The 27,345-nt window shown below is 43.2% G+C and overlaps 1 protein-coding gene across 3 annotated transcripts; it reads right to left on the bottom strand.

The window, feature by feature from the left end:
• Positions 1-4,898: 4,898 nt before the first annotated feature.
• Positions 4,899-26,551, bottom strand: LOC125291388 (carbohydrate-responsive element-binding protein). 3 transcript variants are annotated; one of them, XM_048238133.1, is made up of 17 exons: positions 26,067-26,551; positions 24,169-24,275; positions 23,706-23,788; positions 23,311-23,400; positions 21,994-22,035; positions 13,978-14,134; positions 11,917-11,997; positions 10,186-10,340; positions 8,757-9,465; positions 8,444-8,526; positions 8,117-8,345; positions 7,757-7,869; positions 7,210-7,329; positions 6,961-7,088; positions 5,968-6,091; positions 5,595-5,724; positions 4,899-5,246 (listed from the first exon to the last, which is right to left on the bottom strand). In XM_048238133.1, exons 1-17 carry the CDS (start codon positions 26,414-26,416, stop codon positions 5,122-5,124), a joined length of 2,826 nt encoding a protein of 941 aa, XP_048094090.1. In that variant the 5' UTR covers positions 26,417-26,551; the 3' UTR covers positions 4,899-5,121. The 3 variants fall into 3 exon arrangements, with proteins under 3 accessions (XP_048094090.1, XP_048094092.1, XP_048094091.1); XM_048238135.1 differs by having other exon boundaries at positions 8,126-8,345; XM_048238134.1 differs by having other exon boundaries at positions 8,450-8,526.
• Positions 26,552-27,345: the final 794 nt, after the last annotated feature.

Raw genomic sequence — 27,345 nt, 5'->3', positions numbered from 1 at the left:
TTGGTCTGCAGCAAATGGCTAGTACAATGGTCAAATGGTGCTTTTTTTAACAGGATGACGCTGAACAAAAGCCAGCATGCAACTTTTGCTTCGTTCATGAGTCATCTGGTGCTTCATATCATCACATCATAATAGCAACTGTTCCAGGCGTAGAGGGTTAGCGGAGCCAAGGAGTTGGAGGAGGAGGACAAGTCTACTTAGGAGAAGCATATGTTCTTTCGTCTAGTAACAATACAACGGTGCACATCCAGGACGGAAATTCAATATTGCCAACAACACACAGACACACACACACACACACACACACACACACACACCCACACACACACACTAACATGCTTCTGTGGCTGGTTCAAAAGCAAAGGGAAGCAGCCTGTCAGAATCTGTTCTGCTAAGCCCTGCATCATAACGCAGATGGAGACTGAGATTGGGCGTGAGCCGAGGGCCAGGGAGGGGCTGTTAAATATGGATGTGCTCTGATAAGAGAACAGAAGCGTGTTCATTTGGCCACCAGCACTCTCACTCCCAATTGCTTCAGTCTCATACCTCCCTCCCTCCCTCCCTATCTTTCTCTCTCTCCCTCACCCTCCCTCCCTCCCTTGCTCTCTCTCTCTCTCTCTCTTTCTCTCTCTTTCTGTCTACCCCCTCTTGTCTTTGCATTCCCAGTGTAACCACTTGGGATTGGAGTGCAGAAAACAAGGTTGAAGGAGCGTGGCATCCAATCTATTACAGTAAACCAAAGCCAGCACACCCACCCATACACTCCACTCCTCTCTCAAGGAATCGAGCGCACTGTACGGGTGGGAGACAAGGAAGCAAAGGATCAGTCGTCATGCATGTGCATACTGTATGTAAAAGACCCACAGAGACACAGACACACACAAAAACACCCCACACACACAATTCCCAGAACAGCCATTAATATTTTAATGCTAAATATTCCCTCCAATGAACCTTCTGCCCTTAAGGTGTTTGAACCCTTTTAGAATGTCAGTTTTACGTCTGTGCTTAGATTAACCCGAGTCGCCCCACAGTTCTGTGTTTAAATCCAAACCACTCGTGTCGGCCGTGTTTACATACAGCTGGGCATCATGTCGCGGCACCAGAGCCCCGCACAGGCGTGACATTCTGGGGTGCCGCTGTGTCCTTCAGCACAACAAGGGTGGGAGGAAGTAGGGCATGAGGAGGAGGAGGAGGAGGAGGAGGAGGAGGAGGAGAGGGTAGGATAGGAGAGCTCTGATGAAATGGAGGCAACTTTTGAGGGGTGGTGGGGGGGTGAGAATGAGACGTGTGCATGTGAAGAGAGAGAGGGAAAGAGAGAGAGAGAGAACAGGGTGATGAGGAAGAAAAGGAGAGGGAAAGGGGGAGACATAGAAACCCGCAGGGGGATGACAAAATGGTTCACAGCACTGTTCACTATTCATTTGTTGTCTATTTCTGCTAACATTTCGGATGGGATTTTGAGGTGAAAGAATAAAGCATTGTCTCTATTGGCTGAGATACACCTTCTCACTACATAAATGAACACACACACACACACACACACCCTCACACACTTGAATATCATCCTCACACATCCTTATACATATTCACACCCACACACACCCCCACACCCACACAAACACACACACACACACACACACACACCATGCACACACACACACACACACACACACACCATGCTGTCCCTCAGCCAGCCTTAAGCCCCTGAAGTGTGGGGGAGGATGGGGACCAGGGGTTGGACTGAGTGAGTGAGTGAGTGATGGGGCGGGCAGAGGGATGGGAGGGGGAGGGGTTGGGCCCACGGCTTTAGGCACTAAGCCGCTGACGCTCTGCTCAAACACAAGCACACAACAGGACACACACCAGCCACAATGCAGTGTCACCGGCCTCGCTTAGTACACACCCACCCCACAACCACCCCCCTTAAAATCTAACAAGAGCACAGATCTGCCACTGGCAGTGGAGCCGCTTTGGGATTTGGTCCAGGGTCTCCTACACCCAAGGGTATCAGGCTAATGCCCTAACCACAGCAAAACTACAGAAGAGACCCAGTAGAGTAGATAGCCACTAGACCAGGATGTTCACAACATACTAATGCCTGTGTTTCTGTCATACTAGGAAGGAGCAATCCAGTGTTGATCAGCATCAGGTATGAAGTTTATCTAGTAGATCTACTGCTAAGATCTCACAAAAACAGAACTGGGCAATACAAATAGTGTCTTCAACAAGATGACAATCTTCAGAAAACAAAACTTGAAATGATTTGATATGATATGAAAGTGATATGATCCTGTGACTATCGTATGGAATATGCAATTGCAGCCCATCTGCTGTAGCCACTAATAATCCTGAAGGTCATGATGAAATAGGAACTCAACATTATCCTGCTCTCCAGTGCATTTCGAAAATCAGTGGTTCTACTGAAATATAATATGAGAGACCCAGATCTGAGTGCGCCCAATCAATATGCCATATGGACTAAACGTTTGGACTATTTACAAAAGCATAAAAGCTTCAACGACACAGAGAAAATAAAAACAAAGAAAACATACATGCTTTGCAAACATGTTCAATAAAGCAAAAGGGTTATTACCAAGACAAACCAACAAGAACTAGCTAGAACTAGAAGTAATGACAGAGCACCCTTGCCACAGACATTGCATGACGTTAGTGCACGAAAGGATGAAGCTTTTTAGAACGATTTTTTTAGATAGTAGCCTAGGCCTACTGTCGCTCGATCATTTAGGCTTCCCTAGGTCTAACTTGCTTTATGAATGAGAGAATGGCAAAACACAGAGAAAACCTTCCAATTTGAACAGCCGTCGACAATATTATCACTGAAACGTTTGAAGTTTATGCAAGATAATTTTGTGTAGGCTACCCCATACGCAGATATCGGTAGCAGTATTATGATAGTAATTGGTTACCTTTTGGATTTAGAACAGCTGGTTAGGTCGTCTTTGGGGTATGACTGGTGTGAGTTAAACTGTTTCATCAACCTATCACATGCATCTTTAAGACTGCTGTAATGGTATGCTTAGCTTTGACGAACATCAATTGAGAAGGGTGGAAAATAAGTGTTTGTAATAGCCTACAACCTACAGATGAATGGAATGGCCTAAGTAGATTTATACGATTACAAGGTCCGTACCCCCATTTATATAATGTGCATCACAGCAAATGCAACTACGGAACGGCTCTGTCGAAAATAGGGATTATGACAGTAGCCTAAAAGGTTGGTCCTCTAGAAAATGTATACTGTAACAAACTGCCATCCCCTGAATATGTATAGACCTAACTAACACCAGGACTAGCCTATAGGCTACATGGCGTGGGATAAAGAGTAACAGAATGGCTTACCCCTGCATTAGGCTACTGACGGAAGCAGCACAGGCAGCAACATCGCATTAAAATCGATGAGCGGTAGCCTACACGGATATCTGCGACAGTAGCGAAGTGCTTTCATCACTTAACTGCAAACCTCGAAAAACAACTAATCGATGCTTTAAATCAAACGATCACTGAGTAGGATACCGCCGCAAAGACAGCAAAAGAACTAAACAAATTCTCCCCAACCACACAATCGTAAAAAATTTGGGCACCGTAGCTACAAGCAAATAACGGTAAGCAAACTGAGCGACTATTGCTCTGCTCTGCTAGTAAGCTACTCGACTTCATTTTGATTCCACGAGGTTGTGTAGACATATTTACCTCTTTCTCTGGCACACGATGAAATGCTCTGAAGAAAAGGGGTTCTTTGTGTAGCCTACACAGCAGTGTAGACTACAAGGTATTTGCGTTCTGGACGTCCGGACAGTCTTCCCTTGATCAGGGTCCGTTCAAGCCTTGATAGTTTGGTTGTGTGCTCTTGTCTCAATGCTTGGTGCTGAAGTGCTGGACAGCGCATAAAACAGCGGCGATGTCAATAAAAGGGCGCTTTGTGACTGAACTAAGAAATAACACCCTCTACTGCCATGGAGGTTCAACTGCGTTTTACAAAGTCAGTAGGCTTAGCTTAGGCCTACTATCAGCAGTTTATCAGCAAAATGTGTCTCATGTTTTGAAAGCAGACCAATTAGGCTATGGGGAAATATGGCAACATATTTCTGAAATACTGAAAAAAATATTTATATAAACAACTTCTGTAGGCCTAATAGTTAATTGTCAGTATTATATCAAAATGATGAACAATATAATTTTTAAATGCATCTGACATTATTTTTTTCCTCGAAGGTAAATCCAAATTATGTAGTAAACTTGAGATAGCCATTCTGTCTTTTAATATCTGGCTTAGTATTGTCATTAGTTAAAGAAGACACAAATGTGGTCCACAAAGAAAGAGCACCTAAAGGCAGTTTGAGATGAAAAGTGGCTATAGCAGCAGAGTTTTGACATGCGCAACCTTCACAAATCAGTCAATCAGATTAATTAGGCCTGCATTTCATTTCATTTCATTTTAAGTTCATTAAAACTTCCTGGATATCCTGGTAACGATTATTCTAAATATCAGTATAATGACCACATCTTCACAACATCTTCAAATTTAACTATTTAATAAAACAGAACTGTTTTTAAAGAAAGGGTTTAAGAAACAACTGTAACAAACAATGGCATTTTCTTTCAGTTTGTAGGGATAATCATAACAGAGTATTGCTAACTGTTTAAAATGTATATAGTGGAACAATATGGCAATATCAATATCATCAATCCTTGAGTTACTAGGGTCTTTCATCCCATTGCTACTGAGAAATTTGTATGTTATGGGGAGAGTATACATGATAATTTGCTGGTACTGCCTTGGCGCACACAGACACCCATACACACACAGAGAGAGAGAGAGAGAGAGAGAGACACAAACACACACACACACCCAAGCAAGAGAGAGACAAAAAGAGACAAGAGAGAGAGAGACAGACAGACAGAGAGACAGACAAACAGACAGGCAGACAGACAGACAGACAGACAGACAGAGAGGCACTCATGAAAAAAAAACTAAGTCAAATGTGACCGCCAGCAAATATGTAGCTCATGAGCCTCACTTGGCTTCCATGTCTTTAGGGAATGTTTTGGCACTGTGCGTTTTCCTTGGCTCTGAAAGTGTTTCCAGGTGGTCAGTGGTTAGTGTGTGTAGCTGTGGGAGGGATGAGCCTGACAGACGGCCTGATTGGCCTGGTCGGGCACGAGGCCGGGGTCTGTCAGAATGGACGTGGAGGTGCTGAGAAGGCGGAGTGAGTTGAGGACAGCTGACCAATCAGAAAAAGAGAAAAACAAAAAGAAAGATCAAACACAAGGAGGGGTATTCCAGAAAGCAGGTTTAGTTAAACATCTGAGTTTGTTAACCCTGAGATTAAGGGAAACTGGTCCAATAAGAGACAAAATCCCTGTGCACTGGCCGTTCTCGGATCCCAAGTACTGATAATACACAGAAATCATTACCGCACACTGGTTTTATATTACAGATTGTTTATCCCTCTAAATAAATAAATGTATAATATTACAGATCTACACTCTAAATAAATAGTCTGTGATATTAGACCAGTGTGCGGTGATGATCTTAATTCAGACTTTGGGTCAGTTAGTGCAGTACTCACTGGGCCTGAGTGCAGGCAGGGAGCAGTGCTGGTCCAGCCAGGAGAGGGTGGTGCGGCACAGCTCCTCCAGACTGGCAGTGGACACTATGCTGTTGTAGGACTCAAACAGAGGCTCAATGATGATGCTGAACTGCAGTGGGGAGCTCAGGAAAATGTCATCTAGCCAGGAAAAATGTCACAGATACACACACACACACACACACACACACACACACACACACACACACACACACACATTCGCTCTCTTTCCTTTCCTTTTCTATTGCATCCACATACACACACACACACACACACACACACACACACACACACACACACACATACATACGAGAGAATAATCCTTTTAGTGATGGTGCTGCAAAGAAAAGGATACAATCCAGAACTTCCAGTTGTGCAGCGTCTGTGCTCTGACATACTCGCGGAACTTCTCCCTCATGTGGTCGAAGCGCTGGGGGGTGATGGGCACCCCGGTGGCAGGGAGCTGCTGCTGACACACACTGCCCAGAGGAGACATTGGTCAGTGTTATTTATTTAAGCAGGGACAGTGCACAAAAACATTAACCTTGTACAATACTAGGAGAGATGCATTGTGCCAGGTTGTAGCAAATATGGCTAATTTCCCTCCGTAGTCCTTGAGCAGGTAGGCTATGAGACCATGAGACTATTCACATCAGCAGGCCCTTTGTATTCACACACACACTGGACTGCAGTACACGTCAATGCTCACCTATACACAGTGTTTGTATTCTGACAGGCACAAATACATAAACTTATAACAGCAAAAATTGTACAAACTGAAATAATGTGCACCCTGAAATAAGTACTAAAGTGTTATATGCATACTGCATATAAAAATTTCCTGTTGTTCCCGTAGTGAAATATTTTATCACATTGAAACACATTAAGAAGTCAGTGGATTTCAAATTAGAACACAATAAAAAGATGAGCTGTTTTAACACAGGCAGGTGATGCCTCCAACGGACAACTTTATCCTGACTCATTGATCTTGTTTTGCCAGTCTCTCACCGAATGGAATTCTGACCTGTGCTAAACCTGTCGACAAGCCTGCAGCTGGTTAGGTGCACTCTCTTTGATAATGACTCTCCTCTGATGACAGAGTTGAGCTCCATGTCCTCCCAGAGACACAGAGAGAGAGACAGAGAGAGACAGAGAGAGAGACAGGCAGACATCCCTGACCTGATATCAGAGTTATAAGCCCCATGATCTCCTCCCAGAAAGAGAGTGAGAGAGACAGACAGACAGACATGTCTCTGACCTGATGGTGTTGTTGAGCCCCATGATCTCCCTGAAAGAGACTGTGAGAGAGAGACAGACAGACAGGCAGACAGACAGACATGTCTCTGACCTGATGGCGTTGTTGAGCCCCATGATCTCTTCCCTGAGCCGGTGGGCTTCCTCGTGCAGCTGTGCTCGCTCCTGCTGCATCTTACTGACGTAGTCGGCCGTCTTCTGCAGCGTGGTGGCCTTGCTGATCTGAAAACAGAGATACACCGACGTCGTTAGGCCCCTTCGCTTCTCTAATATCAGCTCTTCATGCCAATACAGCACTAGTGACAGCCATGATATTAAAAGCTGAATGTGACATCACTCATACCTTTATACTGGGTTGAGAGCTCAGGCTCGTAACAACGCTGTTTAATGTGTCAAAGCCCAGCTTGATGTTAAATCGCCTTTTCTGCTCGGCAGAGATGTGAGTTATCCTCCTGGTTTCAGTCTATAAAACATTTTACCATCAGTCACATATAAATAGGTATATTAGCTACAGGATAACATATGAAAAGGCACAGAAAGTAAAAAGTCAAGTCACTTTAAGGCAGGGATCACATTAGCCAGCGGCAAGCGGCAGGTTCCTATTGTTCTCTATGGTTCGGCAGTGGAACGGTGGCAATGCTGGCGTAACGCTAGCATTGAAGAAGCTGAGCGTTGAACTTGGTTCTACTTTCAAAGCGCAATTGTCAATTGTCAGTTAAGGCGAACCGTTTGTGTTACCATAGAAATGACATAGAACTTATTATGGTCTGAGCATTGTGTTACGTTTGCCACTGCCGCTTGCTGATGTGATCCTCGCCTAAATCAACATGTCACTCATAAATCAATAAAGCAGGTAAAGAGGAAGGGTAGAGCAGGTAAAGTGGGGTTACCCTGTTGGGCTCTGTCTTAGCGTGGCCTGGTACGGAGTGTGGGGACCCTGGGTTGGAGCCCTTCTCTAGCGGGTGTGTGGGAGATGTCTGGCCCGAGCTCCCAGGAAAACTCACTAACACACACAGAACAGGCAGCACATCACAAGCTACCCTTGATCGCCCTGACCACCCTGACTGAAGTGTCTACTGCAACCAAGAAACGGCAGAGCATGTGGTGTGGAATATTTCCATTCAGACACTGCAGTGGTGGTCAGTGAGGTTCCTCCTCCTTGAAAAGCACTATATAAATGCAATGTATTGTTGTTGTTTACAATATACTGCTTTATTCAAATACATGTTTTATTAAGTCATGTGCTGTACCTGTTATACCTCTGCCTTCTGTGCCACAGATCTTAACGGGCGAGAGCTTCTCTGTCTTGGGGGTGAGGAGCCCGGGCCCCTGGGTGAGGAGAGCGGACACGGCGGACCCCTGGGAGGCTCCGGCCGGCGCCCCCTGGTGGCAGAGGGAGAGGGACGGCCCAGAGGAGGACCAGTGGCCGCTCATCTGCATCTGTGGAGCGCCTCGACCAGTGGCCATACTGCTGCCAGCCTGCTCAAAACCAAATAAAGAAAAAAAGTTACAGAAATATGAAAATGAAAAGATGTTCTCCTCCTAAGAAAAGCTACAAATGTTCAAACGTCCATTACCCTTACAGGCAGTGAAATAGGAGACTGGGCCCTGGGGCCTTTTGGACCGTGGACAGGTGCATCAAATGATAATGCAGGCTTCCCTAGAGGAAAACAAAAGCAGGATTATTTCTTATTATTCTTCTCGCCTTCACATTATCTGTAATTGTGCCATACAATGATAACATTGGAGTTAGCCAACATGGGATAACATTTTAACCAAGACGGAAACTATATAAGACAAAGCCAGTTGATTTATTATTTATGTATGCATGTTATGCACAGAGACAATATAATCTAAACAGTAAAGGTCAACCCAGCGAGGTCCACTCACGCTCTTGAGTGCTTGCAGAGAGCAGCTTGGCCAGGCAGCTGGTCTGCTGCGGCAGAGTCGGAATGGGAGCGCCAGAGCCGGCCCCGCGGGGGGGACCCTCCGACTTGCGCTTGTGCTTGCCCCGGTTGGTGGGCACCGAGGGCTGCTGGGGCATTGAGAAGAAGTGGGACAGGCTGGGGCAGGGCAGGGTGGGCAGCGAGGGCGGATGGGCCGGCGGGTAGCCCTGAAGGGCACAGGCAGCGGGGAGATAGCCACTGCCACCGCCGCTGCCGCCGCTGCTACTGCTGCTGCCGGTCAGGCCAGGGCAGTCGTGGAAGCGGGGATCCTGTCCTGGCAGGCTGATGGTGGAGCCGGTGTGGGTGATGACGGTGGAGGTGGACACAGTGCCACCACCGCCGCCACTGCTGTATTTGTGGCAGGGCCCTGGGTAGAGGTAGGGGCTCTCGTGGGTGATGATGTTGGGCACTTGAGCGACGGTGGAGGACGCCATGGTGATGGCAGGAGTGATGTAAGCATAAGAGGGGATGAGGCTAGTGGTGCCACACTCATTCTGGGGGCCATAGTCTGTGTGACCTTTGAACTTGGGGTCGCAACCCAAAGCAGCTGGGTCAAATGTCATGTCAGGGGTAAGAGGCTGTCTGTGGTAGTGGGAGCCCGGAATGGTGTCAGATGATGAAGGTGTGGATAGTCGATCAGCTGAAAGACTAGGCTGGAGGGAAATGCACACAGATGACAAGGGAATAATTAATTATGATTGCAAAACAAATGTATCTATGAAACAAAAATAAAATAACATTAATGCTGATGTATCCTTCATGTAAACATTTATATAATGTAAGTTAAGTTAAACTTTATTCTTCTTGTAGGACATTTGTCCCCTGTGCAATTTACCCATGCAGGGTAAACACCATCTCTATATTTATTTAACAGTTGCTTTACAACGTTCTGCACATTGTCCTTCAACTCCAATGAGATGTTGCCTGAGGAGAAAACATTATTTTCTATTTCTCTCTGTAGGCCAGTGCCCAATGAAAGACACAAACTGAAAAGCAAACTGCTTGAGTCCAAGCAAACTGAAAACAACTAGACTTTGAAAAATGTGTTGAGGAATGATTTCCCAGATGTTACAAATATCAAGCCAAAAATTTACCTGACAAGTAACAATCCTTACATTTGGCTATTTGACCACCACTACAGATGCATTCAAAAATAGCAAACAAAATAATTGCTTTTCCAAATGATATCTGACATACTACATCGCTATTTCAAACAGGGAATTATTTTGTGCGTATATTTTGAAGTTATATTACATACTGTACATTGGTTTATTCGTTCAGCTTCATGAAAGGTGATAACAATGTCCATGTCGTGTGTGAAACAGTCACTGGCTGGCCTGGCGTTAGCCTCCTGCAGTGCTGCTGTATCTCACCTGGGAAAGCTGCGTGGGGTCTGTGTGCAGCAGCGAGGTGCTTACAGTGGGGGTGCCGGAGCTGGGGAACGACCCGCCAGCAGAGCTCTCAAAATAGCTACAGTCAGCATAGCTGGCCTGATCCAGAGCCTGCCCCCGGTAGCTGGTGAAGATGTCTGTGGGGGGAGATGGAACGGACGACAGAAAGACTGAAGTACACTTTCATCCACTCCCACTAACCAGCAACAATGAAGTAGAGCGATCCCTAGCATCCTTAACAACAACAACAACAACTACAACTACAAAAGAACAACAATAACTTGATTTTGTATTTTCCTCATGTTCTTTCACATCTCGAAAGGCGCTTGATTTTACTGCTTAAAGCTGTGAAGGGGCAAGAAAATGCAGAGAGAAATCAGTACTCGTATTGCATCATTCTGCCAATACAAATATGGATGAGTTGTGCATTTTCCCTTCACACAGAACACAACTGACTGCCTACAGCACTGAGTCCCTTTGAAGGGAAATGAGGTTAAAAGTAGGGGACATTCATTGCATAAACTTCAATAAGAAACAATGGACTCCAATCAACATACAACATACAGCATACAAAATTGCTTGTTCCCAACAAAGTTAAAAAAAGAGGAGAAGGTGAAAAAGAGGAACCCTTTCCCCCTGTTCAGCAGTTCCACTAACTTTGTACTTAAAGCCAGTATGCATTATGGAACAATTTGCTCGTTTTGAGGTATGTTTTTATGGGTGACTAGTTTTGGTATCACTTCAACTCATTTTGATGGCACAAGTGTGCAATGATCATGTGAGGAATCACACTGTCATTCACACTAGCCCCTCAGATTATATATACTTATTTACACTTTTTCAGGAAGTTAGAAATATATTTATTACCATTACTGTAGTACTAACTAGTGAAGGTCCAAATGTTTTCAAAACCTTAGGGTGAACAGTTGTATAACCCAACAATTAAGAACCTCTATGGCTGCTGCATGTGGTCTATACCTTTATGGACTATTATATTTACATTGGATACATATGAGAAGACATACAGGGCAGGCGGACCCAATGACTTCTGATGACCAAGTAAACTCTGAGTGATTTCGCAACCTCAGTGTGAGTGAATGCCGGTGACCCTGTGGTGATCCTCCAGGGTTTCCCTCTGTGTGTGAGTGTGAGGGGGGGTGTCTCCCCTCTCTGGATGCGGAAGCAGCACATGCAGCACTTCACCACATCCCCTCCCACCCCCACACTTCCACTTTTACACCACACACCACCCAACCCACTAACCGACCTCTGATTCACCCGCACACGGTGCTGCACACACACACACACACACACACACACACACACACCGTACACACACACACATACACACACACACACACTTAATATGCCATAAATAAAGCACTTTCACTTTTAATTCATTCCAGACATGTATTCGCTCTGAAATCACCACTGAATCAAAGCACTAGCAGTTGTTTGTGGGAGGTGCCTTGTCACCTGCCATAAATGCCAGGATAACTACAGTAAAAAGCACAAATATTACAGTCTAAGTTTTCAGAAATACATAATATATAGCACTGTGAGTGACTCAAAAAAATGTCTCAACGATAACTCATATGGTGACCAGGTTACTATATTTCAAAAGGAAGACTGAGCATTAACTGCAACTGAGATTCACATTTTGCGGAGATCAATGATGTTGCAGTTAACAGCCCTAGTGCTGGGTGGACCTACCTGGAATATCCATGAAGTCGTCCAGGCTGGGCTGCAGAGGCGTGAGGCCAGGCTGGATCATGTCTGCATTACTGGTGTAGGCTAAGGAGAATGCAAGGGACATGGCAAAAACCACAGTGTTATCTCTCTCTCTCTGTGTGTGTGTGTGTGTGTGTGTGTGTGTGTGTGTGTGTGTGTGTGTGTGTGTGTGTGTGTGTGTGTGTGTGTGTGTGTGCACATGTGTCCAATACTCTCTGTTAAAGCTTCATATTTGCCTAAATCAGCTAAATTTGTGGTGTTGTGCATGTGTGTGTGTTAGGGTGTGGAGACTGAGTGTGTGTCTCTTCAAGTATTCATTCATCATGTTCCTTATTTGTCATGATGTGTCCCTCCTAGCTCAGATGACACAAAAACTAGCAAGATGTGGATAACACTTAACCCATTCAACTTAATCAGACCACTACACAAGCAGACTTTCTAGTGTCCTCCTCTGATATCAGAAGATTTGAGTCCACCACTGCTCACAGTGAACCACAGGGACAAGGGCCTAAGTCAGATAACAAAAAAAGAAATATGTTGGAGAATATAAACCTTTTCAATCTTTTCCTAGACGTTTTCCGGTTGAAACATTAAAAACTAATGGAAATACTTTGAAATGAAAATGAATTAGGGCAATATTTTGGCGATCTAAAACACATGGTCACTGGCGAATAGCTTAAACAGTCCACATTGGGGGTGGTTTTGTTATCAAGCGTTGGCTCCAGGGTAGGAATTTCACGGCGGCCACGTTGCCCCTTGCGTTGGCCGTGATGCCCCTTTGGAATTCAGAGGTTTACAGGCCACTGTGGCCTTGGTGCCCCCTTCTTTCAATATTCTGGTTTGCGTCCGACTAATAGCCTATTTTATTAGCCTATGGCCTGACAGAATAATCTTAGCATTCACAGCACAAATTAATGTAGTCTTTTACGCAGTGGAGAAAGTGACAGCGCATGGCAAGAAAGAAAGTGCGTCCAGATTCACCCATTCTTCTCAGTTGAACTACTCCTGAAGTAGCCTACTCATCATACAGACATCACAAGTATCATATCACATGAAAGAGCTTTTTCTCAGCTTTTAAACAATGTTAGCCGTTTGGTGAACGGTTCGCGAGACAAATAAATACTATGGTTAAATTGAATCATCAGGTCTACTGCTGTGAATAGGCTAAATACAATTTTGAGCATTCAGTCATGGGTGTGTTTTGGGCAGAACATCCTTCCACGCAGTTGAAGGAATCTGCTTGCACGCGAGACCGTATGGAACAGGTATTCCACTAAACAATGCTTTACTAAAACCTAGCAGAGTATAGCCTACACGCATCTGCACTTGTCTATTATTTGAACTCATCTGAAAGTAAAGTGAAACTAACTTCACTGTGGTGTCACAGTCAACGACAAAACAGTTATACACAGTTAATTACTTTCACTATTGACTGACAATGGGTTACCATCGAAAACATAGCCTGAAAAAAGCAACACTTACCCCAATAATGTTCGAATGACTGAATAAAAAACCTAATGACATTTAAGAAGTTGCTGCTTACATCTCGTGACAGTGCGTCTTCAACTGTGCTCTATATGCGCCTTTCGCTATAGACCAGGTTTTTCTTGGTCAGTGGCACAATGCTTTTTAGATAGTGTTCGATAGTAATTTTTAGATCAAGCACCAGACCACACCTTAGGTCGTTAATTGCCACAACCCTGAGCGCATTGTTCAATAAAAGAGATGCGCATGGCGAAAAACTTGAGTGTATAATAGGAATAAGCTTTGCATCGTGATAACAACACACTTTGCGCCACTCTTTCGATCGCCATATTAGAGCCCTTAGATTTAGCGTAATGCTCTACAAAATGACTTTAAAACTTTTCTTTAACCATTAGCTCAATGTTGCTTTCTGTGCCACCGGATATGCCTTAGAAACCCACATGTTTGTTTATGCAGCTGAAAGAGTCTATAAAGACACGGAACATGGTCCAGTCCAGTCCAGTCAGGCTACCCAGAGCAAAAGGCCCCCCGGGGCGCCCCCTGGGGTCCCGCACTCACCACTGTGGCGCTCATCTCCCCAGGAGCTGGGCTTCTGGGTCATGGTGAACAGCGTGTCCGAGATGTCCGACAGGAAGCATTCCAGCTCCTCCAGCGGGTCAGGCTCCTGGTACATCTGATTGGACCATTTCTCCAGACCTGCCCGGCCAATCGGTCCCTGGAGGAAACAGCGAGGGAAGGATGCTCAAAAGGGATGACCACACAAGAATGGATGAGGGAGTAGACTAAACAATTGGGACATTCTTTCAGTTCCTCAAATGAGAGCAGCACACCCAGCTTGATAGCGCTTAATACAGCCTATCATCACTTACATACATATAAGTGTACACGCTATCATAATCACAAGTTAATAACACAATAAAAGCCAATAAAGTTGTCCGTAAGAAAATAGAGCAGATCTAGAGTAGAGTAAATCTTATTTTCATCAGCACCATGACTGCTACTTGCTGCAAACAACTCCTCAGTGAGGGTCTCACTGTTTATCAATGATCCAGAGGCGACAACAGAGAAAGTCAACAGCAGAAATGGGTACCATTCTAACAGTCATCCACATGAGGGCCCAGATACTCACTAGGGACCGGCTTGACCAACACAGGTACACATCCAACAGAGCCAGTTTGATGGAGTTTGCAAAACCCTAAAACCTTTACCAAGATAACCCAAAGCGTGTCCTCAGAATGTAAACATACACTACATACTAGGAGGCAACTGTCGAATGCAAATGCTCGATGCAGTAGCACATTGATCCTTTAGCTACACAGGTATATAAAATAGCATTAATAGGCATTAATCCAACTGTGCGAGAAAGGAATGAAATCCTTCCACAAATATCTGAGAGGATTTTGAATAAGACACATACTCACAATTCTGTAAAAAATAGTTTTATCTCCGACTTGTGAGATGACCGTGTCTTATCCTTCCCAACTAATGGTGAAGAGTGATGGCCAGAGCAGGGCCCATATATATAGGGATCCCCAGATTGGGGCGGAAGTGCTTACGACTGTGTCTCCGCCAACGCCATTCCTCCTTCCTTTATTTCTCTCGAGCTGCTCGCTTTGGGTTTGTGGGCTTTCTCAGATGGAAAAAAAACTGAATGGGTGGTTGCTGCAGTGAAAGTGTGTATGTGTGTGTGTGTGTGTGTGTGTGTGTGTGTGTGTGTGTGTGTGTGTGTGTGTGTGTGTGCATATACATGTGTGTCAGTGTGTGTGGGCTTAATGAATGTAATTTAACATAAAAGTGTGAACTGCAGGAACCCCTCATCCCATTATACTTTCATTTATTTTTACTCTGTATTTTCCGATTCTCCATTTTAATGAAAGTGGCATCCTTTTGTCCCTGACCTGGTTCAGCACTCCCTCACGTGTGGACTGACAGGAAGCCTTACTGCCCCCATCAGGCAGACAGAGACATAGCACCTATGCACCTGTGGTGCAAATCACGCTCAAATAATATGTATTTTGCATTAACTACAGTGTGTCTGATATGGAAACCCAAGAACACGCATGTAATATGTGCTGATCTGCTATATGTTATATGTAATGCTGTCATATGTTATATCAAGGGGAACTTCACCATTATGAATGAAGTTTGAGACTGATTTCACACCCATAACAGCAACAATTCCCAGAGTACATTTATATCAAAGATTGTATCAGTTTATCAGTTCCACATTGATATATATATATATATTTTTTTTTTTAAAGTATATTTTTGTGGGCTTTTTGCCTTTATTTGGACAGGACAGTGGAGAGTGACAGGAAGCAAGTGGGAGAGAGAGATGGGGTGGGATCGGGAAATGACCGCAGGTCGGACTCGAACCTGGGTCCCCGTGGGCACTCGGACCCGTATATGGTACGGGTGCTGTAGCCTGCTGCGCCACAGCGCCCCCAGTTCCACATTGATATTGTGTGTAGTTGTATTATGTTGTGATATATCTGTATTGCTGAGAGAAAGAACTGCAATCTGTGTTACCCAAATATTTAAAAAGACCACTAGCAGAAATAGTGTTAAATGAGTGCTATCAATTAAGACCTACAAAGACATATTTAAGAGCAACTCCTTTTGACCAGCTCCTTTAAATTTGGGATTTCTCTCTCGACTTGTTTGTCCATGGCCTTGATATAACCCTTGATATGTCCTCTTGATATAACATATGACAGCATTACATATAACATATAGCAGATCAGCACATACAGTATTACATGCAGTCTCATGCCCTCAAGTGGGGTGGTCCTGTGTTTACTAACAACTGGCACGCACTTTCAGTTTGTCATCAATGGACAATGGGATTCATCATTATGAGAACAAAAGTGCAAACAATTCTGCATCTTAAGAACACACCATAAACCTGAAAAGGACACTACTCAAGAACAAACTTAAGAAAAATCTTGTGAATGAGGACCAATATACGTTTTCAGTATACCAAACTGTACATTCCCAGTCTACAAGACAAGACATGACAAATCCTCCTTACGTTCCTTCAATTCCAGTAAACTCCTCCTTTCCAGACCAACCAGCAGATTCAATTCCAACAACAGTTCTACTTTTCATAATTGTACAATATAACTTCTTCATATCATTTAACTATATTTGTGCAAAAAAGAAAGCAGACCAGCATTATGACTGGCGTGACTATAGTGAATAGTGAATTCTATCCAATTATTTCATTATAAAAATAGGTAATAGTCAGAAAGCCAAAACTGATATTAAAACTTTGTCGGACACTTTTTGGTACAAGCATACAACCTATCCAGTATAAATATTTAACCCCTCAACATGTGTTCAGGCCAGGTTGTCAGAAAATGTTTTGTTTTTTTGTCCATTTTAACACTATATTCTTAAAAGTGGTAAAAGCGGATTTCCCCCCCAAAATGCTTCGATTTTCTTCCATGTTACCTACTGTAATTTTGGGCAAATGTGCAATATAATCCAACTTATATGCAAGCATGATCATTAAAAAATAATCATCAATAAATACCACAAGAGTATCACACCACAAGGGGCACTGTTGTGTCAGCACAGCTGTGAGTTGGCATGAGGCAGAAGATCCAGAGAAGATGATCACAGCAGGTGTCAACAGTGAACAAACGATTTACGGCTCCACCATTGTTTACATGTGTTGAAGTCAATGGGAGCCGTAAATCGTTAAAGGTTGTATCAGCGATGGCAGGGTAACGTCACTTCTGTTGACGTTCAAGCAAAACAGAGAGCTAGCTCACTACTCCCTCCCTCTCCCTCCAGTGCAATTGAAACTCTGCTGAATGCGCATCTCGTCGGTTATTGGTTGGAACACTTTATTTTGCCTTTGAGCGGTTGGCAACATTGTTGTGTGCAGATCTCAGACCTCAACAACAATTAAAGTAATGTCCATTCCAAGATGCTTCTCAATACCACAACTCCGGCGCTTCATTGAACACAATCGTAAAATACAAGATGAAGTTTTTCATCACCTAGCAACTACCCCCACAACACCCCCATACGTCATCACTCACTCTTGCTCTCACACCACACGCACACTCAGGCAATACAAAAACAGTATACCTCACATAAAACCTCCCCGTTATGACATGTGATCATTTATGTTTGGGCCTTTTGGGGCCTGCAATCACTGATACAACCTTTAATAGAGGTGATCAAAGAATTTCTCCTGTGACTGCGGTGCTGGTATTATTGGAGAAAATTGTAGGCCTACTTTACCAGCTTCAGTCTTACCTGGACACAAATAATCTCCTAGAGCCTTTTCAATCTGGTTTTAAAGCTCGTCATAGTACTGAGGCACCACTTGTTAAAGTTTTTAATGACATGCTTCAAATTACTGATAATGGTGACTGTGTGATCCTGGTTCTTCTTACAGCAGCATTTGATACTGTAGATCATAACATTCTTCTACATCGCCTTGAACATCAGGTTGGTATCAAGGGACCAGCTCTTGAGTGATTTAAGTCCTACCTCACTGACAGAAGTTTCTCTGTCAGCATTGGAGAATACACCTCCTCCTCAGCACCCCTCCCCTATGAGGTCCCTCAGGGGTCAGTCCTTGGCCCTATCCTCTTTTCCCTTGACCTTCTGCCACTGGGTTCCATTCTAAGAAAATATAACATCTCTTTCCACTGCTATGCAGATGATACCCAGATATACATTCCACTCAATCTCAAAAACTCCCAGTACAAAGCTCTTAGACTGCCTTGAGGACATTAAAGCATGGATGTCCTTAAACTTAATAAATTTAAATAAAAAAAAGCTGAGGTTTTACTATGTAAACCCAGTAAGGCCTGTAAAAATAGTCTGGACTTGGCCCCTCTGCGTCCTTTTGATAAAGACTCTGTAAGAAATCTAGGTGTGATTTTTGACTCTGACTTCAAACTGGAGAAACAAATAAGTAATGTAGTCAGATGCAGTTTTTTCCATCTCAAACTCTTATCAAGGGTCAAACCTTTTTTTTTATCACTGGTCACCTTGAGACTGCCATACATGCTTTTATTACATCCCGCCTTGACTATTGCAATATCTACACTGGTCTTAGTGGCTCCTCCTTGTCAAGACTTCAACTAGTTCAGAACACTGCGGCATGCTTCCTGACCAGAACACACAGACGAGAGCACATCACTCCAGTTCTTAAGGCTCTTCATTGGCTTCATTGTGTGCTTTAGGATACATTTTAAAATGCTGTTATTTGTTTTTAAATCTCTGAAAGGACTGGCTCCTCCCTACATAGCAGATCTCCTACATCCACACACACCCATGAGATCAACGAGGTCATCTGACCGACCACTATTGTTAGCCACTCCTTCCTCAAGATTAAAGAGTAGGGGGAATCGTGCCTTTGCAGTCATTGGTCCCAAACTCTGGAAAGAACTCCTACTCCTACTTTACCACTGGCTAACCAAAGCTGTGGAGGATGAAGCACCAAGTACTTCAATCCATGATGTTCGCTGTGCCCTGTTTCGGAAAGTGAAAGCCAATGTGGATTAGTTTAGATCAATGTAACTATTCATAGCCTTACAGTTAGGCATGTCATATTCTTGTTAAAAAAAAAAGAAATGAGCATGTCAGCATGTTCAGGGAGGAGACGTGAGCACAACCTATTACCGGTAGTCTAGCTGCAGAGAACACCCGCTCGGATGGCACAGAAGTCGCAGGCACACTCAAGTAGGAGATTGCTAACTTTGCCAGGTGAGGATACATGTATTTCTTCTTGTTGGCCTTCCACTATATCATGGGGTATTCATTGGTGGGCATATCTCTTGGCAGTATTGCAAGAGTTTGGTTCTGCAGAGTAACAGTCACAAGGTCTTGACAATGCTCTTCTGTTGTTTACACTATGTAGCCTACACAATGTAGGTAGATAGCGCAGTAGCCTAGGGGGTTTCATTCATGTTAGCAACAGGAAAATAGGCCCTGCTGGGCGACCCGTGACAGTACTGTAGGCGCAGCGTGAATTATGTAGGCTATAACACATTGGCATTGCGAGAAAATTACGATATTCTAAGCTATTTTAAGATCAAATTTCGCACGCAGTTTGACTAGTAAACTCTTCTTTTGTGTCCCTGACCAGGACTTCTGCCTACCTGAGTGCCACTGCTTGGATGGGGAAAAACATACCTTTGCCATATGACTATTACATAGTTATTACTACTAACTAGTTACTAACCCCTAACCCTAAAGAAGTGAGAGAGCAGTACCTCTATAGCACCATAGACCATCATCTACAGTTCTACATTTCCGCCTTGACATTAAAGTATTAGAACTTGTGCAGCATTGCACTGTCTCTCCCTACAAGCTTTAAACTTGGCTTGACTCATTCCAATAGATAGGGGTACTGATTGATAGAGGTTTTGGGATAAGCTGATATTCATTTTGAAAACTGGTTCTCTTTAGGCAGAGAATGTTTTTTTCATGTTCTAGTTCTGTTGTCTCTTACACTGTACAATAAATGTTGATTCTGACACATCTGCAGACAGCCCATGCATGTTAACTTTTATTTGATACCTTTTTTATGTATATGGTCCTTGTGGTTATGGAGATATTTAACATTTATTGTTGGCATGTCGTGTTGAGCAGAAAACCTAAAATTGCTTGTACAAGTCACACACAACAAATCAGCTTGACAACAACCCTAATATATGGGTGTCTTCTAAGAGAAAGTGGAATAGAACATTATGTCCAATATTCCAATATGTGGTTTAATGTTCTGCATTTCTCATTAGTGGGTCACTTTGATACTAAAAGTATGATTCTATGTAATGACTGTATGATATCTTTACTGTCCCTGTGTATATCTGTGTGTGACTATGTATTTAGAGATAAGCAGGAATATTATGACTTTGCAGTGTTTCACTGTTCTGCATGGCTGCGTCAGTAGCTATCTGCTCCTGGAAGGATACTTAAACCCTAACTATTTCCTTGTCTAGTTAGAGCAGCTGATGGATCTTTAGGTGAAGTCATGCTGTCTCTCCCTTGATGCGCATCATTGTAAATAAACTCTGTTCCTGATTTTTCATACTATTGGCCTGAATGGGTCGCTATTAAATCTATGGTATCAAAATTACCATCACTTCTAACTAAAAACATAGGGTGACAGCTTGTACCAAAACATGTCCGCAAAAGTCTTAACAGTAGCCCTTTTCAGAATTGGCCCCCTGACTATAATGCACAGAGTAGTAGTGGACAAAGAGAGGGCTTTTTAACTGCTTGTGCAAAATGAAGAGCTGATTTTCACGCCTTGTTTCAGAGTCAGAATGGGGTCAAAATCAAATGGGGGGGTTGTTATGAGAGGCAAGCATCAGAGGTTGCCGTTGCGCCATTAGTGTGTGCTCTATTAGAGGTGATCATCTTCCCACCTTGGTTGCCCTCTTCACAGAGCTCTGTTCCAATAAAGCGGGTAAGCCAACGCCACATTAGGGCTATTACTGCTCATTACTGCTCCTTTTGCTACATAATGACACATAAGCAAGATGAATTGACTGGATACATACAGTATTTCAGAGTGAAATAATTACGTGTATGTACTGTAGTTCAATAATTGTATTTTCCTTTTTTGCTTTGCACAGTGTGTCAGCGAAAATATGAGCTCTGAACTCCCTGACCAGATAACCTTTGCTGAGGTCATGGTGCCAGGTGAGTATTTGTCAGTGAGTTTGGACATTGTAGGACACATGCTGACCCTCAGAGGGGTCCAGAAGGGGCTTCTCATTCAGACTGAATGGGAGAAGGATGCACATGTAGAGTCAGTGTGACTGGCAGCCTGCACATACGTCATTCAATAAAGAGTTCCCCCGGAACACTCTCTCACACAACCATTATGAAGGAACACACACACACACACACACGAACACACACACACACACACACACACACACACACACACACACACACACACACACACACACATGCACCTAAGCTGAAAATCTGCTTGAAAGTCATTAACATTCACACAGAAATACAGAAAGACTGTATGCTGGACGCACAAAGCAGGTGAGTCAGAAGTGGGTCACATTTGATTTGCGTGACATTAAGCCGAGGCAGCGCTGCACAGGGAGGAGGGCTGCTGTCAGTGAGGGGATAACATGACTGACACCAAGGTAGTGGACGTTGTGACGCAAAAATGTTTATCATTTGTAAACTGCCACTGTCACCGTGCGAGCACAAAAAAGCAAAGTCTGAGCGAATTCTATTAATAGACAACCCAGAGGACCACAGCAAACATGAACTGAACTCCTAGCCTACAAAAAGCAAACACGCCAGCGGGGACACTGGGGCTGCAGCGGGGTGCTTTAATCTGGACATGGGGGTGATTTAAGTGGTCAGGACAGGCTGCTGAATCCACTAAACCCACACGGGCCAGATGGGAGTGTGGGGGAGCGTGGAGGACACACATAGACACCTGATAGAGGCAGTGACCTCTGACCTCAAATCAGGTCCTGAGTGGAAAACTGGGCCACATTGGGTCACCGTCCGTGATGGTCATACTGGTTGGCATGCAAAAGGGTGCTGTTGTTTACACTGGGGATGCCTTACCTTTGGAAGCATTGGCAGAAGCCCATCTTTGTTTTTCTGTAGCTGGAATAGAAAAAGAATTAGACTAAATGAATCTAAGATGCCATAATGTATCTGAGTTGAAAATGATATATGTATCAAAGTGAACTCCTTACTGACTTCTCCCCTATTCCACTCACTCCCATCATTGAAAAATGCTCTCTCACACCTGAAATCCTGCCTGCCTGTTCCCTTCTATTTCTCTTGAAATACGTATTTTAAATACATGTATCATAAATAATACCCATCCCTGACCACACTAATAGGTCAATAGAGGACGCCATCTCTACTGCATTCCACACTGCCCTGACCCACCTGGACTCTTATGTCAGAAAGCTGTTCATTGACTTCTACTTAGCATTCAATACCATTATCCCTCCAAGCTGATCTCAAAACTCAGCCAGCTTGGTATCAGCACATCACTCTGCAGCGTCATCCTCCTGACTAACAGACCACAGTCTGGTAAGTTTGACAACCTCTTCTCCACCACTCTTAATCAAGAACATCAGTGTGGTACAATGCTGTGCACTGAGCCCTCTTCTATACTCCCTATTCAGTATTTACCCGTGACTATGTTCCTGTCAATGACTCCAACACCATAATCAAGTTTGCATATGACACCACGGAGGTAGCTTGATCAGAGGAGATTGTGGTGCCTCGTGGTGTATGTACACACATGTACACCCCCCACCCCCCCAAACATCAACGGAAATGTTGTGGAGTGTGTTTCAAGCTTCAAATTCCTAGGGGTTCACATCTCCGATGATTTCACTTGGTCCCTAAACTACTCCACCGTTATCAAGAAGGCACGCCAGCACCTCGACTTCCTGTGGAGTTTTAAGAAAGTTCACCTTGGTTCCAGGATTTTTGTGGACCTTTACCGTTGTACCATTGAGAGCATTCTCACAAACTGCATCTCAGTCTGCAGTGGACCAAAAAGCTCTCCAGCGGGTGGTGAAAACTGCCCAACAGATTGTCAGCACTCTCTTGGCCACCATTTAAGTAATTTACTGTATACTGTATAACACAGCCATGTGGTAGGACTCTAAGTCTATATAACTGCACTTTCTTTTCATAGTTTTCTTTTTTTAAATAACTATGTTTTTTTGCACTTCTGACTAGATGAACTGCATTTCATTGGCTCTGTGTTTATACGGCACAGTAACAATAAAGTTGAATCTAATCTTATCGAATCTAATCTAAATCATTAAAGCATGTGCTTTGAAGACATTTATCAGAAATCAAAACCAAACATATCACACTGTAAATGTCAACTGTCAAATATGTTGATGAGCTCACCCTCTTCTTGTAATAGATTCTCCACTTGTGGTACTCCTTGATGACCACTTCAATCCTACGTTTCCAGTAGTTTCCCTCCAAAACAATTGCCTTCAAACACAAATACAGATGGATCAGTTGTGTCAGTGAAAACAGAAAACATACATCATGCATTGGCCCTTTAATGTTGGTCAGAGTGTCCGGTAACCTTTGTCTTTTTGTCTAAGGAAAAAAAACAATTGGTCAATTTATATATGTTTGGCTTGTTGGTATCTGGTTTGTCTTTCAGTCACAGATCATGTCTGTGATTTCTGCTGGAAAGTGCTTGACCTCTAGTTCAGGAGTGTATGTGATGCAACAGTGGGTCACAGGGACCGCTGTAGTTATGTCATTTTGTTTTCAGTGGCAGAGCTCACCTCAGGTTTGCGATGGGCGTCAGCCTCCAGTCCTTCCAGTGGAGTAACAAAACCACATACTGGGTTCCTCCTTTTCTCCACATCTAAAGACGCATCAACAAAATGAAAACATGACCTGATGCCTCTCAACTTATCTTCTTATCTTATCAACTCATGAGAAGAGAGGTCTTGCAGTATACTCAAATACAATACTACAAATAAAAAAAAAGACCAACAACTGGACAAAATACAGGATTAATGTGACATATTAGTCCATTCTTCACAAGTGGATTTTTCAGATGTTTCCTTTTTGACATTTCACAATCATTGCAACTTATATATTTATTTGCAACTGTGTTTTTATGGAGAGCGTGTATCGGTCTCTGTGAGACAAAGCTTCATTTGTTGGTTATCAGGCAACGCTACAGTATGGCATGAGAGTTAGCCCCTGGTGTAGGAAGCATGTCACTAGGCCCACACTCACACTGGATGAACCAGGCCCTCCATATGCCGTTGTTCAGGCGAATCTTGTCCCACCACAGCAACCTAAGACCTTTGAAAGACTTCCATTTCGGAGAAACAATCTTTCCACTGAGACAAACAAGAACAGACAATTGCATAATAAATATCTTGGTGATTACAAAATGGGCCAAAGTTCACATTTATACTGTATAAGTTCCAGAGGTGGCCAGGGTTAATCAGCAAAACAGTGAGGGGTGAACATACAAATCCCAAAGTTTAGCTCCACTTTTATATATTTTAAAGCTCCAGATGTAGCAAACTGCACAGCAGATGAATGCATTGTTGAGGTGAGAAAACAAGAGACCTAGTGATACCATATCATTATCTATTTTCTTTTCTATGTCCCATGGCATGTCTAGGTCAAACAGCCTTCGAACTGACTATGGCCTGGAATTAGTCACTTTGTCACATCCTGCTAATTTAAGTGATTGGGTCTCCATTAATCAGGCTACTAAAAGCCCCACTCTTTTATGTTGATGCTGCTAACCATGCTTTCACAGTGTCAAATGTTGAACAAACATGAGGCAAAACAGACATGTCTTCCCTGGGTTGCTAAGAGGCCAAGTGAATCATTTTCCAGGGGTTACAGTATATACCTAAAGAGCAAAAACAAGGGAGAAAAACACTTGTGTTCTCATCCAAAGGAGCAAAGGCAGCACATTACAAGGTAGATTAAATAAAGGAAGCCCTCGCTTGATTGACCTGGGTGAACTTGTTTATTCATCATGGGTCAGTCAGAATGATTAAAACCTCTAATGATTGCAAGCAAAATGTCTTTATGCATGAATTGATAACATTCATGAATGCATCTTCTGAATGTATGCATTTATGGATGTCTGCGTATACCTACATTACAAACGCGTTCCAACATTTATTATTTATTATTTCTACATCTGTATGTGTCAGCTCAGCTACATTTACTTTGTCTGCACAACTGAGGCATCATAACTACAAAAACATGGACATTTTGTACACATATGCATACAAGTTGCTGTAAAGTCGGTTTAGTCTTTGTAGAAATACCAAGCTGCATATGAGAAATGTCTGACCAGTTAACTCAAAAACAAGGCAACAGATTAGATCCACTAGGTACCATGAGATACAATTACTTTTTATATTACAGCTATTCCTGTCAGTCAATATAAATATAAATGCCTTGAACTACCCATATTGAAATATTACTGTTCCCGGCAAGCCCATTTTACAGTGCACTTATCTTGTATATCGCATGATACAACTTAACATGGAAAACAGCTGGAGAGAATGGAATTGAAACCAGTCATAGACACCAACACCAATGTCTGTTACACAACATAAATAGGATAGAGGGGAGACACTACAAAAAAAATAGTGTCATCAGTTGCAAAATGGAGCAATCTCTTAAGACAGGGTAGGGGGCCTTTGGGAACTGTGTTTTCTTATCCTGGCTCAGTTACATTGTAACCCTCAACTGACTGCTACAGTGCCAATTCTATCCAAAGTCCAGATTACTTCCTATGTGTATTCTTTCCCCCTTTGAACATGTTAAGGCATTTGCATGCTGATATTAGTGACTTGTCAGTAAACATTACAGCATCAACTTCCAAAGATAAATCAGTATGAAATGTGAATAGCCTATCTCTCCATGTATTTTTTTTAAACAATGCTAACCTTGAACACATTAATTGTGCAGGCTACACAAGGTAGGCTAGGCTATGACACAAGTCAGTGACAATAAAAAAGAATCCTGTAGGCTAGGCTATTTAGGCAACCACAACTGAACTGAAGTCTACCAGGTTTAAAATCATACGTGACAGATTGGTGAAAAAAATACTTCCAATGCTTTGCAATAGGCTGTTTGAAAAAAGACCAGTGAATTACCTGTATGCAAGTGTCATGCATTCAAACAAACGTGTGAGCGTTGGGTCGATGCTAAGGCTCCCAGAATTGAATGGACCAAATTTGTAAGTTTGAAACCCAGTCTTGTTTACAGTGCCGAAGTCGGTCACGACACTTTTCCGTCTGCGCAGAGTGGCATCACTGTGGGGAGAGGACACCATGAAGTGTCCGCTATGAATAACCTGTGAACGCAAAACCGACCCAAAGTTCGGTCCGACTCCAACATTTGCCAAGGGGTCGTCTTCAGGGTCGGAATCCGATTCTGAATCAGGCAGCCGGTTTTCCTTCGAGTGCTCAGAAAACTTCGGAGACATTTTGTCCACTTTGGCCATTGCAACTATGGGATAGACTAGAATACTCACACCTCCCCGTTCAGCTGTTAAAGGTACTTTGCAATTGATCAGCCGGGACCTTAAGGCTTACACGACCTCGTGTGACCATATACAGTACTACCACCAATGACACTGTCAAACATGTTCTCGAATGGTCTGATGTGTTATTGCATGGAGGCTTTCTCTGAGGATAGACTGAAACGTTTAGGCCATCGTCAGATTTTAACCCTCCTGTTGTATTCGTTTCATGTTTAGGCCTACTAGTTTGAGTTCAAAAATGACCACTGCATTTTAACTTATTATGAATCCATAGTAAGACATATTATCATCTAATGTTGTGATAAACCTTTGTATCAAATTAAGTTCTACTGGATATTACTAGTTTTGAACTTCTATTCGCTATTTATGGCCTGCCGGCCTCATTGACCTGAGCTCATACTGAAAGGGGAAGATAGGCCTACTATTGGGGAAAGGTTCTAGTGGGGACTGGCATAGAAGCAAAGATGGGGAGTGAGGATGTGTTTGTGTGTATGTGTGAATGTACAGAATCACAGACACAGTCCTTCTGATCAGTAGGTATGTGCCTGGACTCAGTTTTATGGACTCATTTTCTCACCCATTCATTTCTAATGGCCAGTCATTTTTGACTGGGAATACACACGAGTATTCTAAAGTTAAATAAAACACCCAAATTGTTAGGAAAATTATCATTTGTTTTGTGTGTTCAGATGCCATGTGTTAACAAAGTCATGGAGCCTCGTGGTAGTCAGAATAAAATGAACAATATTTTTTAAAGAGAGAAAAAAATGTAAATCAGTCCAATTTGACTGTGAACACAAGTAGCCGTGTTCTGTTGACTCCCATGGCCCACTGTAGGCTATCTGTGTGGCTGATATGTCGTTGGAACAGCTGAATATAATAATAGACTG

The sequence above is a fragment of the Alosa alosa genome, chromosome 2, assembly GCF_017589495.1.
Source record: "Alosa alosa isolate M-15738 ecotype Scorff River chromosome 2, AALO_Geno_1.1, whole genome shotgun sequence".
NCBI classification, from domain to species: domain Eukaryota; kingdom Metazoa; phylum Chordata; class Actinopteri; order Clupeiformes; family Clupeidae; genus Alosa; species Alosa alosa.
The sequence above is the reverse complement of the archived record's forward strand: the minus strand, read 5'-3'. Positions and strand labels throughout refer to the sequence as shown.

What these genes read in the sequence shown, in the direction of transcription:
- LOC125291388 (XM_048238133.1), bottom strand. Translation starts at nt 26,416, where the DNA reads ATGGCCAAAGTGGACAAAATGTCTCCGAAGTTTTCTGAGCACTCGAAG. An exon ending in AGAAGGCAGAGGTATAACAG is followed by an intron (nt 7,870 to 8,116) that starts GTACAGCACATG and finishes TGTGTGTGTTAG; the next exon opens with TGAGTTTTCCTGGGAGCTCG. An exon ending in CCTGCCTGCACTCAGGCCCA is followed by an intron (nt 5,247 to 5,594) that starts GTGAGTACTGCA and finishes CTGATTGGTCAG; the next exon opens with CTGTCCTCAACTCACTCCGC.